The following is a 13188-nucleotide window of genomic DNA, read 5'->3' as shown; positions in this document are numbered from 1 at the left end:
AAAAAAAGATTTTTATAGGTCTTTCTCCACCATCATGACACTCATTGTGGTGGTAATACCTGTGGCTCATAGAATTTTTTCCACCATTAAAGTTGGTGCTTCACAGGCTAATTTTACTTTCCTGCAATGACAAATACCAATAACAGTACAAGGTGGACAGAACTACATCTAAAGTAGTTTAGTACTTTAGTCCCTTAAACCAATGAATGAGCGACGCTTGGCACAACTAGTTAAACAGTAACTATCATTTTCATTTTTTTTCTTCATAAATCACTATAGTATGCGTGAACATAAGCAACTTTAGAATATATCTCATTAGAGGAATATTTTTTCTCATCCTCGACTGATCTTTCAGTCTTAAAATTCTCAATTCACTGGAAAAAAATGGTCTTCAGGAATACAGAGTTTTCTATTACGGAGATAGGAGATGACAGTTGGTGCTCATAAAGTTCTATGGAGAACTAGAACGGTCGTTTCAGGAGAATGTCTGAGTCTGCCGCTAGCTAGTCCTCTCCTCTCCATAGAATTTTAAAAAGTGCCATCTGTATCAGTAATGGATAAAATCTGTTTTCACTGAATACAGATTTTACCATTGAATTGAGAATGAAAGATAAGTCCAGGAGGAGAAAAAAGCAGATTTCACTGATAAGATATATGACAAAGCTGATTACTTTTATGTGTACGATTAATTTATGAAATAAAAATTAAAACAACGGTTAGTCTTTAAGCAGGTGGTACGGTGTGAGGCCATACCTATCAATCTCCTTCCACTGGGCAATCAGAATAACAAAAAAGTCCTTCCATCTCTGTACTGTTGATTGGCCGCCAAAAGACAGACCGACATTGATTCCTGCACAATCCTCTGCCCTGTCCTGTCATTTGAGGAGTACGCACACTTAGCTCATGCATATATTGAAGTTACTAAGTTTGCTTTCCATTAAGGTACCAGCAAAATTCTGGCTTTCAGTCTTGTATTATATAATTCAAAATGGCTACTTTATTGGCTGATATATCTTATTATTTGGTTTATTTGCTTTAGTTTGCATTCAAATAGCCATATTATAGATCCGAGATCATGGTCCATGCATCCAGAGAACTCCCTGGTAGTAAATGGTCAATCACTGATCTCCCATTTGTAAGACATGTATACTGCAATATCTACAGTACATATTCACTTGTAGTGGCAAAAAACGCAAATACATGAGATATTAGCATTCCTGTTCCGATTGAATTCATCAGCATGGCCAGTACTAGTATGGAAAAGTTGACTTTGGCTATGCCAGGAGCAACACATCCTGTCTTGGACTAATGCTGATACATTCTGATAACATTTGCAGCAGTACGAAACTGAGTTAGACCAGGCTTAGTTAAGCTAAGTTAGCCTAAATGACCCTTGTTTATTAAATTCAGTCATCACAGGGGGTGTACCTATAGTTGAACCCTAGAGACTCGGGGAGGAGGGGAGGGCAAAATACACATTTGGCCCATAAGAGAACACCAATCTCATGAAGGTTGGGATCCGGTTTGACACTTTGCATTGGCGCCCACAAGCTTCATGTTACTGGTCATCTGTCACGGGTGTGTCAGAGGTGACAGACAGTCGCCCTGCAGTTGGTTGCAGGAGATCTCTACGTTTGGCATTACAGACATCTTCTTAGAGGCTGGCTGTCTCTAGGACCCAGCGGCTACCTCCCTCTGGCTAATTAGCTCCTGGCCTGAGTGTATAAATATCTGGTGTGTCTAAGAGGGAGGTGCTGGCGATATTCATTACTACTTGTGAGGCTTTAGCAAGAGCAGTACTTCGTCCTCTCTGGAGCTTGAGGCCGTGTGCACATTTGTCTGGAGTCGTCTAAAGCTAAGCAATCCCCCACCGTTTGTCTACCCTTGTTGTCTATAGTGTTTAGTGGAGATCGACTAGTGCTCATCTCCTTCCTTCCCTAGCCTTAGTCATACGCCCGGGAAAGTCCCGTGTGGCGATTGGTGAAGAGCCAATATAGGGAAGTTAGGGGAGACAGAGTGACGCTATATCAACCTACTAGGTCTCCACTCCCCCCGTTCCCTGGAGTCTGGGCTCCCTTTCCCTCGTCCCTTTGTGTTGCACTAAGTCTTTACCACCCCTGGCGTGACATCATCAGTGAAACTTCACAAATATTGATGTAATCTCAAATGATGAAACATTGGAATACATTCAAATTTCTTTGCATATTTGCTTATTTGACAGAGATACAGGCATTTTGGCATGATCTAATCCACCGTCATAATAGCCTAATTCGTTGACTGGGTACAATGGCTTCCCGTCAATGGTCTCCTTTCAAAATAACATTTGGCCTTCTAATTCAATACAAGGATAAAGTTCCCTTTTGGACACAAGTATTGCAAAGCATTTAAAGAAGCAAACATCATTTCTTATTCTGGCAACGTTCTTTGTTAATGCAACAAAAGCAAAGGCCGTCTGCAGACACAGCAATAGCAAACCATCAAAGCAGCACCATATTTGTATGCTTTTCCATGGAGACGAGTTACTAGGACCTTACCACATTATGTGACGAATCCTCTTTAAATATCATATTCTTTTCACAGTAGCCTGACAAACTAAAGGGGTATTCCCATCTTATAAAAATGAGGGCAGGTGGCTAAGATAGCCATCACTTTATGATCAAGGGGAATCCAATCCTTGGAACAGCCATTCATTTTCAAAATGAAAGGTCTGCAATCCACATTGCTGGTATAGGGCCAGAATCCCCTTCACAATGATGCCCTGACCTCCGCCATGAAGGAATCTTCGTTTTTGGGACTAGTGACAGTGCCAGAGGTCGGACTCCCATCAATTATAAAGTTGCAGCAGATGAGATGGGAATACTCCTGTGAAGCATAATGGATGCCAGAGACATTTTAGCAATTACCATGTATTGCATATTAAAGGTGAATTAGGATGTCTTTGCACATTGTTTCTATCAATACAACTTCTGCATGATTTTTTTTTTATATTGCTAATATTTTGACAACCTCCTTCATGAACACATGGACTAGATTTTTTTTTTAAAGAGAATTTGCCAATAAAAAAAATAAAATAATGCCCTACAAGTATAAGTCCCTTAGTCAACCTCTTGCGTAAAGATTTGTAAGCGGAATATAGATCTAAAAGGAGTTGGCATGTAAGGACAACACCAGTCTACATGCCCCTTTAGGGCACATGGATATTATAGAAGGGGGCCCCCTCCAATCAGTATCCCCCACTATGGCTATGTTCATATGTCAAGTAATCATACATCAGACCAGATCCAGCAGCAATCCGTTGCCCAAAAAAATGTGTTCTTTTGTCTGGCTAAAAAAACTGATTTCAACTGGGTCCATTTTTTTTTTTTTAACATTGAAGTCTATGGAAAACGGAAAAATAAAAAAAACAAACAAAAAAAAAACATAAAAAAATAAAGTTAAAAATGTAAAATAAAAACCTGATTAAAACAACAGAGCATGTTCTGATGACACATTCCCTTTTAGGGAAAACTTTTCCAAAGGTATTTTTTCACAAAAGTTAATGAGGTCACAACCCGTTAGGTAATGAGAGGTGTTATATTGCCCCTATCATCACCCTTTTATCATTGGCATTAGGAAATCATTATGACTCAAGAATAACCAAATGGAACTGTAAAGATTCCCTACTTGAGGGTGAGCCAGAGACTTATTTCACTTAAAGGGAAATTCTCTTTATAATGTTTGGAATCTATTTAGCTTTATGTAATTCTGCATGGACCACACTGGAGACTGGCGGCTGATAAGACAGACAGAAGCAGAAAAACTAAAAGGCGAGGGGAAGAAGCTTTTTGATTGCAGCATAACATTGTGGTTCTACCCTTACCTTTAAGATATAAGACATCCTCTAAAATAAATATGTAGAAAGAGAAAAGAATATATGTAAGAAGAGAGCAGTCGAAAATGACAGTAATAACTTAACCACTCATTCCAAGAAAAGTAAGTACGCAGTGCAATGAAGAAACAGCTTTCCTGTGTGTTCTGCGGTGTGATGTTAGAGGCGATACATTGCTCAACCGTCTTTTCTGTTCTTCCAGGGTGTGTGTTCATCTGAGTACAATGCTATAAAAGATAACTTCAGGTAACACTTACCAGGCATGGAACATTACCAAGTCAAAGGCATAAAAAAAATAAAATACAAATATGGGCTAAGAGCCTGGCATGAGCACTAATGAATTCATTATACACGCTGTTTAGAATTCTATGGTGGTAAACTGAGTTTTAAAGGGGACCTATCAAGTGTCCAGTTTCTGCACTAATTTTATTTCTGTCGCTCCCAAGTTTGTAGTTTTTTTATTTTTTTAGAAATCCGCCATACATTTACAAAGATACAGTCCTTTCTATTTGGTGCTGGTTTTTATGGTCTTCAATAAAAGGGGCGTGGCTCACAGGGTGATTAGGCAGAGCAACCTAATGACACGCCCCCGTAGAATACTGTGAGCCACGCCCCCTTATTAAAGACCATAACAATTAGTGGTAAATAAAAAGGCCCAGATTTCTGGAACCTTATGGTGGATTTAAACAAGAACAAAACCTGGAATACCCAGGGGAGCAGCGGGAATAAACTCAGAGCAAAAAACTGACATTTTTGACCTGGTGACAGGTCTCCTTTAAACATCCGCTGTCGGTCATAGATTTGTAACATTAACATAGCGGAAATCAGTAGAGGCTCATTCCCATCTTATGAAATTGTGTGATGTGCAGGAAAAAACAGTGAAGGGAAAGAAATGGTGCAGCGGAGTGGGACACCAGCGCTGCAGCATCTCCATTCTTCGGATCGATGGATGTCTGAGAAGAGGTCTGCCCTATGATCAGAAAGTGATGTCCTAACGATATGGCATTACCTCACATGCTGGCCATATCCTTGTAAAGACACCGCTGGCGCGATCTGATCTGTAAACCTCCATGTATCCACCTTCTGAACAAATCAGAGCAATATTCCTACTCTTTGTCTTGTAGCTGCTGTACTTGTTAAAGAGAAGTTATTCTTACTATTACAAGTAGCTCGCAGCCACAACAGTGCAAGTACGCTGTCACTGCCATGGAAGCACTGTGACCGTTTCTGGTTAGGGTAGCACTGTGCCCGACGCTATGGAGGCAGTGAAATCATAACTGCGATGGGGACACTGCGTCCGACACCGCTATGGGGGCACTGTGACTGACACTGCTTTACAGGCAGTGAGACCGTAACCACTATAGTAAAAATAACTGCTAGAGAGGTAGTGAGACCATAACCGCTATGAAAGCATCGTCACTGACACTGCTATGGAGGCACCGTGGTCGACACCGCTATGGAGGCACCGAGACCGACACCGCTATGGAGATACTGCATCCGACACCGCTATGGAGGCATCGTGACCAACACTGCTATGGAGGCACCGTGACCAACACCGCTATGGAGACACAGAGTCCGACACCGCTATGGGGACACTGTGACCAACACCGCTATGGAGGCAGTGAAATCATAACTGCGATGGAGACACTGCATCTGACACCGCTATGGGGGCACTGTGACTGACACTGCTTTACAGGCAGTGAGACCGTAACCACTATAGTAAAAATAACTGCTAGAGAGGTAGTGAGACCGTAACCGCTATGAAAGCATCGTCACTGACACTGCTATGGAGGCACCGAGGCAGACACCGCTTTGTAGGCACCGAGACCGACACCGCTATGGAGATACTGCATCCTACACCGCTATGGAGGCATCGTGACCAACACTGCTATGGAGGCACCGTGACCGACACCGCTATGGAGACACTGCGTCCGACACCGCTATGGGGGCACTGTGACCAACACCACTATGAAGGCGGTGAGATCATAACTGCGATGGAGACACTGTGTCCGACACTGCTATGGGGACACTGTGACCAATACCGCTATGGAGGCAGTGAAATCATAACCTCGATGGAGACCCTGCATCTGACACCGCTATGGGGACACTGTGACTGACACTGCTATACAGGCAGTGAGACCGTAACTGCTGTAGTGGCCCTGTGACAGTCTTTGCTAGAGAGATAGTGAGACCGTAACCGCTACGAAAGCATTGTGCCTGATACCGCTATGGTGGCACTGTGATCAACAATGCTATGGAGACACCGTGATCAACAATGCTATGGAGACACCATGACCAACACCGCTATGGAGGCACTGATATTGACACAGTTATTGGGGCACTGTGACTGGCCCTGTTATTGGGGCACTGTGACTGGCCCTGTTATTGGGGCACTGTGACTGGCCCTGTTATTGGGGCACTGTGACTGGCCCTGTTATTGGGGCACTGTGACTGGCCCTGTTATTGGGACACTGTGACTGGCCCTGTTATTGGGGCACTGTGAATGGCACTGTTATTGGGGCACTGTGACTGGCCCTGTTATTGGGGCACTGTGACTGGCCCTGTTATTGGGGCACTGTGAATGGCACTGTTATTGGGGCACTGTGAATGGCACTGTTATTGGGGCACTGTGACTGGCCCTGTTATTGGGGCACTGTGACTGGCTCTGTTATTGGGGCACTGTGACTGGCCCTGTTATTGGGGCACTGTGACTGGCCCTGTTATTGGGGCACTGTGACTGGCCCTGTTATTGGGGCACTGTGACTACCTGACTTTGCCACACAGCACCAACTTTCAGCATTTCTGAAAAGCATCTAACTTTGTCAGAACTGATTTTCCATTTTCCGTGATAGTGAAAGCAACAATTTACCATAAGTGCTGACTAAGAAAGGACGTAAGGGTAGTGTCCTCTTATATCTGCAACCAAGAGCAGAAAAGTGTCACACTCTACAACCAGACGTCTAGCTGAAGGGTTTGATGACCCAGCACATATGTAGAGAGACCCCCGAGAGGATCCGGACCTAGTGCATAATCACACATCAAGGCTGCACGTTTGTAGTAACAGAATGGCAGTCTGACACGTCTCATAAAATCACATGTGATGTTGTCGGCTTCTCGATTAGAAAACCTGCTCTAAGCAGAACTCTAAGCGCGCCTCGGTGACCTTCAAGCGCTTCCTGTTTCCTTGATGCACAAATTTAGTAACATTATGATTCTCAGCGATAAAAATAATAATGTAACATAAGCAAATAATATAATGCAAACTTAATTATACAGTCTAGAAATCTGTCACCAGATCCTAACGTTTTATATTGTTGCCTAATTTTATCTGATAGTATTATTGCGCCACATACTGGGGGTTAACTCAACATATTGCGGGGGCTTCAAACACACCCTTTTATCTGCCTCAAAGGGGCGCACATCACTTTCAATCAGGGCTGCTCACCCATATAACATTTTACATGTATATAAATATGGGGGCACATTGCCTGGCTGGTATTCTGTAGAAGGCAGCTGCGCCATAGAGATTTATCGTCCGGTCGGTCTCAGGGGCATCACTGGTCTGGCCAATATGTCTAACTTTCTATCTGGTTCTTAGGAAATTCTTAGTATTCCACCCATCGCTGAATGTTAATTCTTCTGTCTATATTGTTGGATCATGTATCAGAGCAGCAAGGCACAGACTCCTTGCCCTACCACTCTCCGTCCGCAGGCCACAGTTGGCAGGATCCAGGAACAAGCAGCGTAATGACGTCAGCACATTACTCCGCCTGCAACGGCCCCCTATGTGGGCAGGATGGAAGAGGAATCTGTTGCTGTGGTCTTCAGGGAATCAAAATTAGGGGAGTATAAACTTTATTTTTTGTGGGGTAGGAGGCGGCACAAAATTGTCATTCTTATATTTAAAGGGAACCTTTCACAAGATTCATGAGAGTAGACTTAACTGCACGCTTCCAAATTCATGCAAAATATTTATTGACACAGCAGGTATATCACATGAGATAGGTTAATGTCAGTGCTTTTGGCAATAAATTAGTAAAACAAAAATTTTGACTCTCCAGAGTCTTAATCAATATATATATATATATATATATATATATATATATATATATATATATATATATATATATATATATATATATATATATATACACACATATACACATACACATACACACACACACACACACACTCTGTGTTCCAAATTATTATGCAAATAATATTTTCTCAGATTTTCCCAAATTACCTATATGAATTGCTTGTCCATTTAATTTGTCAGGTTTTGGATGGTTTCTGCTTCAATTGTTTTGCATGAGGACAGAATATCCTCCCATATCAGCCAAAGATGCAGATGTGTTATGTGCAGCATGAGACGGGGCATTATCATGCATGAAAATGATCTTGCTGCGGAATGCACGGTTCGTCTTCTTGAACCATGGAAGGAAGTGCTGTTTGAGAAACTCAACATACATTATGGAGTTCATCTTTACCCCTTCCTAAAAGGGCCGACAAGCTCTCACACCATGATTCCAGCCCAAAACATTACTCCACCTCCTCCTTGTTAGTGTCATAGCCGTGTTTGCATGGGGTGTCCATCAACCAGCCATCCTCCACTCCATCCATCTGGACCATCGAGATCATTTCATGCATGATAATGCCCCGTTTCATGCTGCACATAACACATCTGCATCTCTGGCTGCTATGGGCATAAAAGGGGACAAACTTATGGTGTGACCCCCATGCTCCCCTGACCTCAACCCCATTGAGAACCTCTGGAGCATCATCAAAAGGAGTGTCTATGATGGCGGGAGGCAGTTCACATCTAAGCAACAGCTCTGGGAGGGTACTCTATCCTCATGCAAAACAATTAAAGCAGAAACCATCCAAAACCTGACAAATTCAATGGACGAGAGAGTTCAGAAGCTCCTTTCGAACAAGGGGTCCTATGTGCAAATGTAACATCACCTAGAATAAAGTTTTGAGTTGAAAACTGTTTGATTTCAGTTTGTAATAACCTGCTAATGCTTATAATTTCAAAAATGACCATTTTTTTGTTCTTTATTAAAATGAAAAGGTTGAAAACTGTGCTGTGAATAATAATTTGGAACATGCATTTTGAGTGCAGTTTGAGTTTTTTATTTTTTTTAAAATATACTGTTATCATAGGCAGTTTGTACAAAAACCTTTCAATTGAACTCTAATAGTTATTTGACTGGAAAATTACAATGACTGCAATTCATATAGGTAATTTGGGAAAATCTGAGAAAATATTATTTGCATAAAAATTTGGAACACAGTGTATACACACACAGTACAGACCAAAAGTTCGGACACACCTTCTCATTTAAAGATTTTTCTGTATTTTCATGACTGTGAAAATTGTACATTCACACTGAAGGCAAAAAGTGTGAAACAACTGAAAATATGTCTTATATTATAGGTTCTTCAAAGTAGCCACCTTTTGCTTTGATGACTGCTTTGCACACTCTTGGCATTCTCTTGATGAGCTTCAAGAGGTAGTCACCGGAAATGGTCTTCCAACAATCTTGAAGGAGTTCCCAGAGATGCTTAGCACTTGTTGGGCCTTTTGCCTTCACTCTGCAGTCCAGCTCACCCCAAACCATCTCGATTGGGTTCAGGTCTGGTGACTGTGGAGGCCAGGTCATCTGGTGTAGCACCCCATCACTCTCCTTCTTGGTCAAATAGCCCTTACACAGCCTGGAGGTGTGTTTGGGGTCATTGTCCTGTTGAAAAATAAATGATGGTCCAACTAAATGCAAACCGGATGGATTAGCATGCCGCTGCAAGATGCTGTGGTAGCCATGCTGGTTCAGTATGCCTTCAATTTTGAATAAATCCCCAACAGTGTCACCAGCAAAGCACTCCCACACCATCACACCTCCTCCTCCATGCTTCACGGTGGGAACCAGGCATGTAGAGTCCATCCGTTCATCTTTTCTGCGTCGCACAAAGACACGGTGGTTGGAACCAAAGATCTCAAATTTGGACTCATCAGACCAAAGCACAGATTTCCACTGGTCTAATGTCCATTCCTTGTGTTCTTTAGCCCAAACAAGTCTCTTCTCCTTGTTGCCTGTCCTTAGCAGTGGTTTCCTAGCAGCTATTTTACCATGAAGGCCTGCTGCACAAAGTCTCCTCTTAACAGTTGTTGTAGAGATGTGTAGAGATGTGTCTGCTGCTAGAACTCGGTGTTGCATTGACCTGGTCTCTAATCTGAGCTGCTGTTAACCTGCGATTTCTGAGGCTGGTGACTCGGACAAACTTATCCTCAGAAGCAGAGGTGACTCTTGGTCTTCCTTTCCTGGGGCGGTCCTCATGTGAGCCAGTTTCTTTGTAGCGCTTGATGTTTTTTGCAACTGCACTTGGGGACACTTTCAAAGTTTTCCTAATTTTTCGGACTTACTGACCTTCATTTCTTAAAGTAATGATGGCCACTCGTTTTTTTTTACTTAGAATTTTTGTTATGGCAAGAAAAAAGCAGCTAACAGCCTATTCAGTAGGACTATCAGCTGTGTATCCACCTGACTTCTGCACAACACAACTGATGGTCCCAACCCCATTTATAAGGCAAGAAATCCCTTTTATTAAACCTGACAGGGCACACCTGTGAAGTGAAAACCATTTCCGGTGACTACCTCTTGAAGCTCATCAAGAGAATGCCAAGAGTGTGCAAAGCAGTCATCAAAACAAAAGGTGGCTGCTTTGAAGAACCTAGAATATAAGACATATTTTCAGTTGTTTCACACTTATTGGTTAAGTATATAATTCCACATGTGTTAATTCATAGTTTTGATGCCTTCAGTGTGAATGTACAATTTTCAAAGTCATGAAAATACAGAAGAATCTTTACATGAGAAGGTGTGTCCAAACTTTTGGTCTGTACTGTATATACAGTGCCTACAAGTAGTATTCAACCCCCTGCAGATTTAGCTGGTTGACACATGCGGAATTAACTTGGCATTGTGACATTTGTACTGTAGATCAGCCTGGAAGTGGGAAATGCACTGCAGCAAATTTTTTTTTTGGTTTTTTTTTTTTGTTTTTTTAAAAACGTTAAAAGTTAATTCAGAGTGTCATTTATTATTCAACCCCTCAAACCACAAGAATTCTGTTTGGTCCCCCTAAAGTATTAAGAAGTAGTTCAGGCACCAAGAATAATGAGCTTCACATGTGTGGATTAAAGATCTCTTTTGCCAGCCTTTTCTGACTATTTAAGACCCTCCCCAAACTTGTGAACAGCACTCAGACATGGTCAACATGGGAAAGACAAAGGAGCATTCCAAGGCCATCAGAGACAAGATCGTGGAGGGTCACAAGGCTGGCAAGGGGTACAAAACCCTTTCCAAGGAGTTGGGCCTACCTGTCTCCACTGTTGGGAGCATCATCCGTAAGTGGAAGGCTTATGGAACTACTGTTAGCCTTCCACGGCCTGGATAGCCTTTGAAAGTGTCCTCCCGTGCCGAGGCCAGGCTTGTCCGAAGAGTCACGGCTAACCCAAGGACAACAAGGAAGGAGCTCCGGGAAGATCTCATGGCAGTGGGGACATTGGTTTCAGTCAATACTATAAGTAACGTACTCCACCGCAATGGTCTCCGTTCCAGACAAGCCTGTATGGTACCTTTACTTTCAAAGCGTCATGTCAAGGCTCGTCTACAGTTTGCTCATGATCACTTGGAGGACTCTGAGACAGACTGGTTCAAGGTTCTATGGTCTGATGAGACCAAGATCGAGATCTTTGGTGCCAACCACACACGTGACGTTTGGAGACTGGATGGCACTGCATACGACCCCAAGAATACCATCCCTACAGTCAAGCATGGTGGTGGCAGCATCATGCTGTGGGGCTGTTTCTCAGCCAAGGGGCCTGGCCATCTGGTCCGCATCCATGGGAAGATGGATAGCACGGCCTACCTGGAGATTTTGGCCAAGAACCTCCGCTCCTCCATCAAGGATCTTAAGATGGGTCGTAATTTCATCTTCCAACAAGACAACGACCCAAAGCACACAGCCAAGAAAACCAAGGCCTGGTTCAAGAGGGAAAAAGTCAAGGTGTTGGAGTGACCTAGTCAGTCTCCTGACCTTAACCCAATTGAAAACTTGTGAAAGGAGCTCAAGAATAAAGTCCACATGAGACACCCAAAGAACCTAGATAACTTGGAGAAGATCTGCATAGAGGAGTGGGCCAAGATAACTCCACAGACCTGTGCCGGCCTGATCAGGTCTTATAAAAGACGATTATTAGCTGTAATTGCAAACAAGGGTTATTCCACAAAATATTAAACATAGGGGTTGTATAATAATTGACCCACACTTTTATGTTTAAAATTTAATAAAATTCAACTGAGCAACATAACTTTTTGGTTTGTAAGATTTATGCTTCTGTTCATAAAACCTACTCTCGTTTGCAGTTTGAAGGCTCTAACTTATTTGCATCTTATCAAACCAGCTAAATCTGCAGGGGGTTGAATACTACTTGTAGGCACTGTACATACATATATATATGAAAAAAATAATAGAAACAGCATTCCAAAAATAGATGAGGTTTCGGCTGAATACAGCCTTTTCCTTATACAAATCTCCAGAATGCCCCATAGGAGCTTCGATAGATTCAATATTTTTACCACTGCTACCATTGCATTTTTACTCCTCTCATCAAGCCCACCAAGTAATTTATACTTGATGCGGGACACTTTCTGGATATCATCCAGAATATCAAGACTGTTTCTCCTGACATTATTCTTGTGACTTCAGACATTAACAGTCTACACATCTATCCAATACAATGAACATTTTCTACCATTCAAAACCCAGCTCAGCAATACTGATTACTCAGAGGATGCAATTAAATTCTGCTTACAACTTTTAACCCTAATATTACATGAAAAAAAATTCTCTTTGGGGATAAATACTGCATACAGTTGTGCGGAACCACTATGGGGGCAATGTGGCTCCTCATTATGCCAACAGTTACATGAACCATTTTGAGGAACGACACATATACTTAATACATAATATTTAACCTCTCTCTTTCTTCAGGAATCTCTCCCTCCTCATTTAAACATGCCATAATAACCCCTTTACTTAAAAAGCCATCCCTGGACAAGAACTGAACTGCTAACTACAGACCTGTGTCTAACCTTCCTTTCATCTCTAAACTCCTGGAACGCTTGGGTCCACTCCAGTCTAATCCGCTATCTCTCAGATAACTCTCTTCTCGACCCTTTACAATCTGGTTTCCGCTCCTCACACTCTACTGAAACTGTCCTCACTAAAGTCTCCAATGATCTACTAACAGCTAA

At 42.3% G+C, this 13188-nt stretch overlaps 1 protein-coding gene across 3 annotated transcripts in view; it reads right to left on the bottom strand.

Moving 5' to 3' along the window:
• Positions 1 to 13188, bottom strand: part of ARHGEF6 (Rac/Cdc42 guanine nucleotide exchange factor 6) — a 127132-nt gene that overhangs the window by 24744 nt on the left and 89200 nt on the right. For 2 of the 3 annotated variants that reach the window (XM_073641265.1, XM_073641267.1), the window contains exon 17: positions 3860 to 3880. The exons of the other annotated variant lie outside the window; for it this stretch is intronic. In XM_073641265.1, the coding sequence (XP_073497366.1) occupies positions 3860 to 3880 (21 nt within the window). The remainder of the gene's footprint in view (positions 1 to 3859; positions 3881 to 13188) is intronic. 3 annotated transcript variants of the gene reach the window in all.

This window comes from Phyllobates terribilis, unplaced genomic scaffold (genome assembly GCF_046119375.1).
Source record: "Phyllobates terribilis strain yellow unplaced genomic scaffold, ASM4611937v1 Scaffold_7__3_contigs__length_470593459, whole genome shotgun sequence".
NCBI lineage: Eukaryota > Metazoa > Chordata > Amphibia > Anura > Dendrobatidae > Phyllobates > Phyllobates terribilis.
The sequence above is the reverse complement of the archived record's forward strand: the minus strand, read 5'-3'. Positions and strand labels throughout refer to the sequence as shown.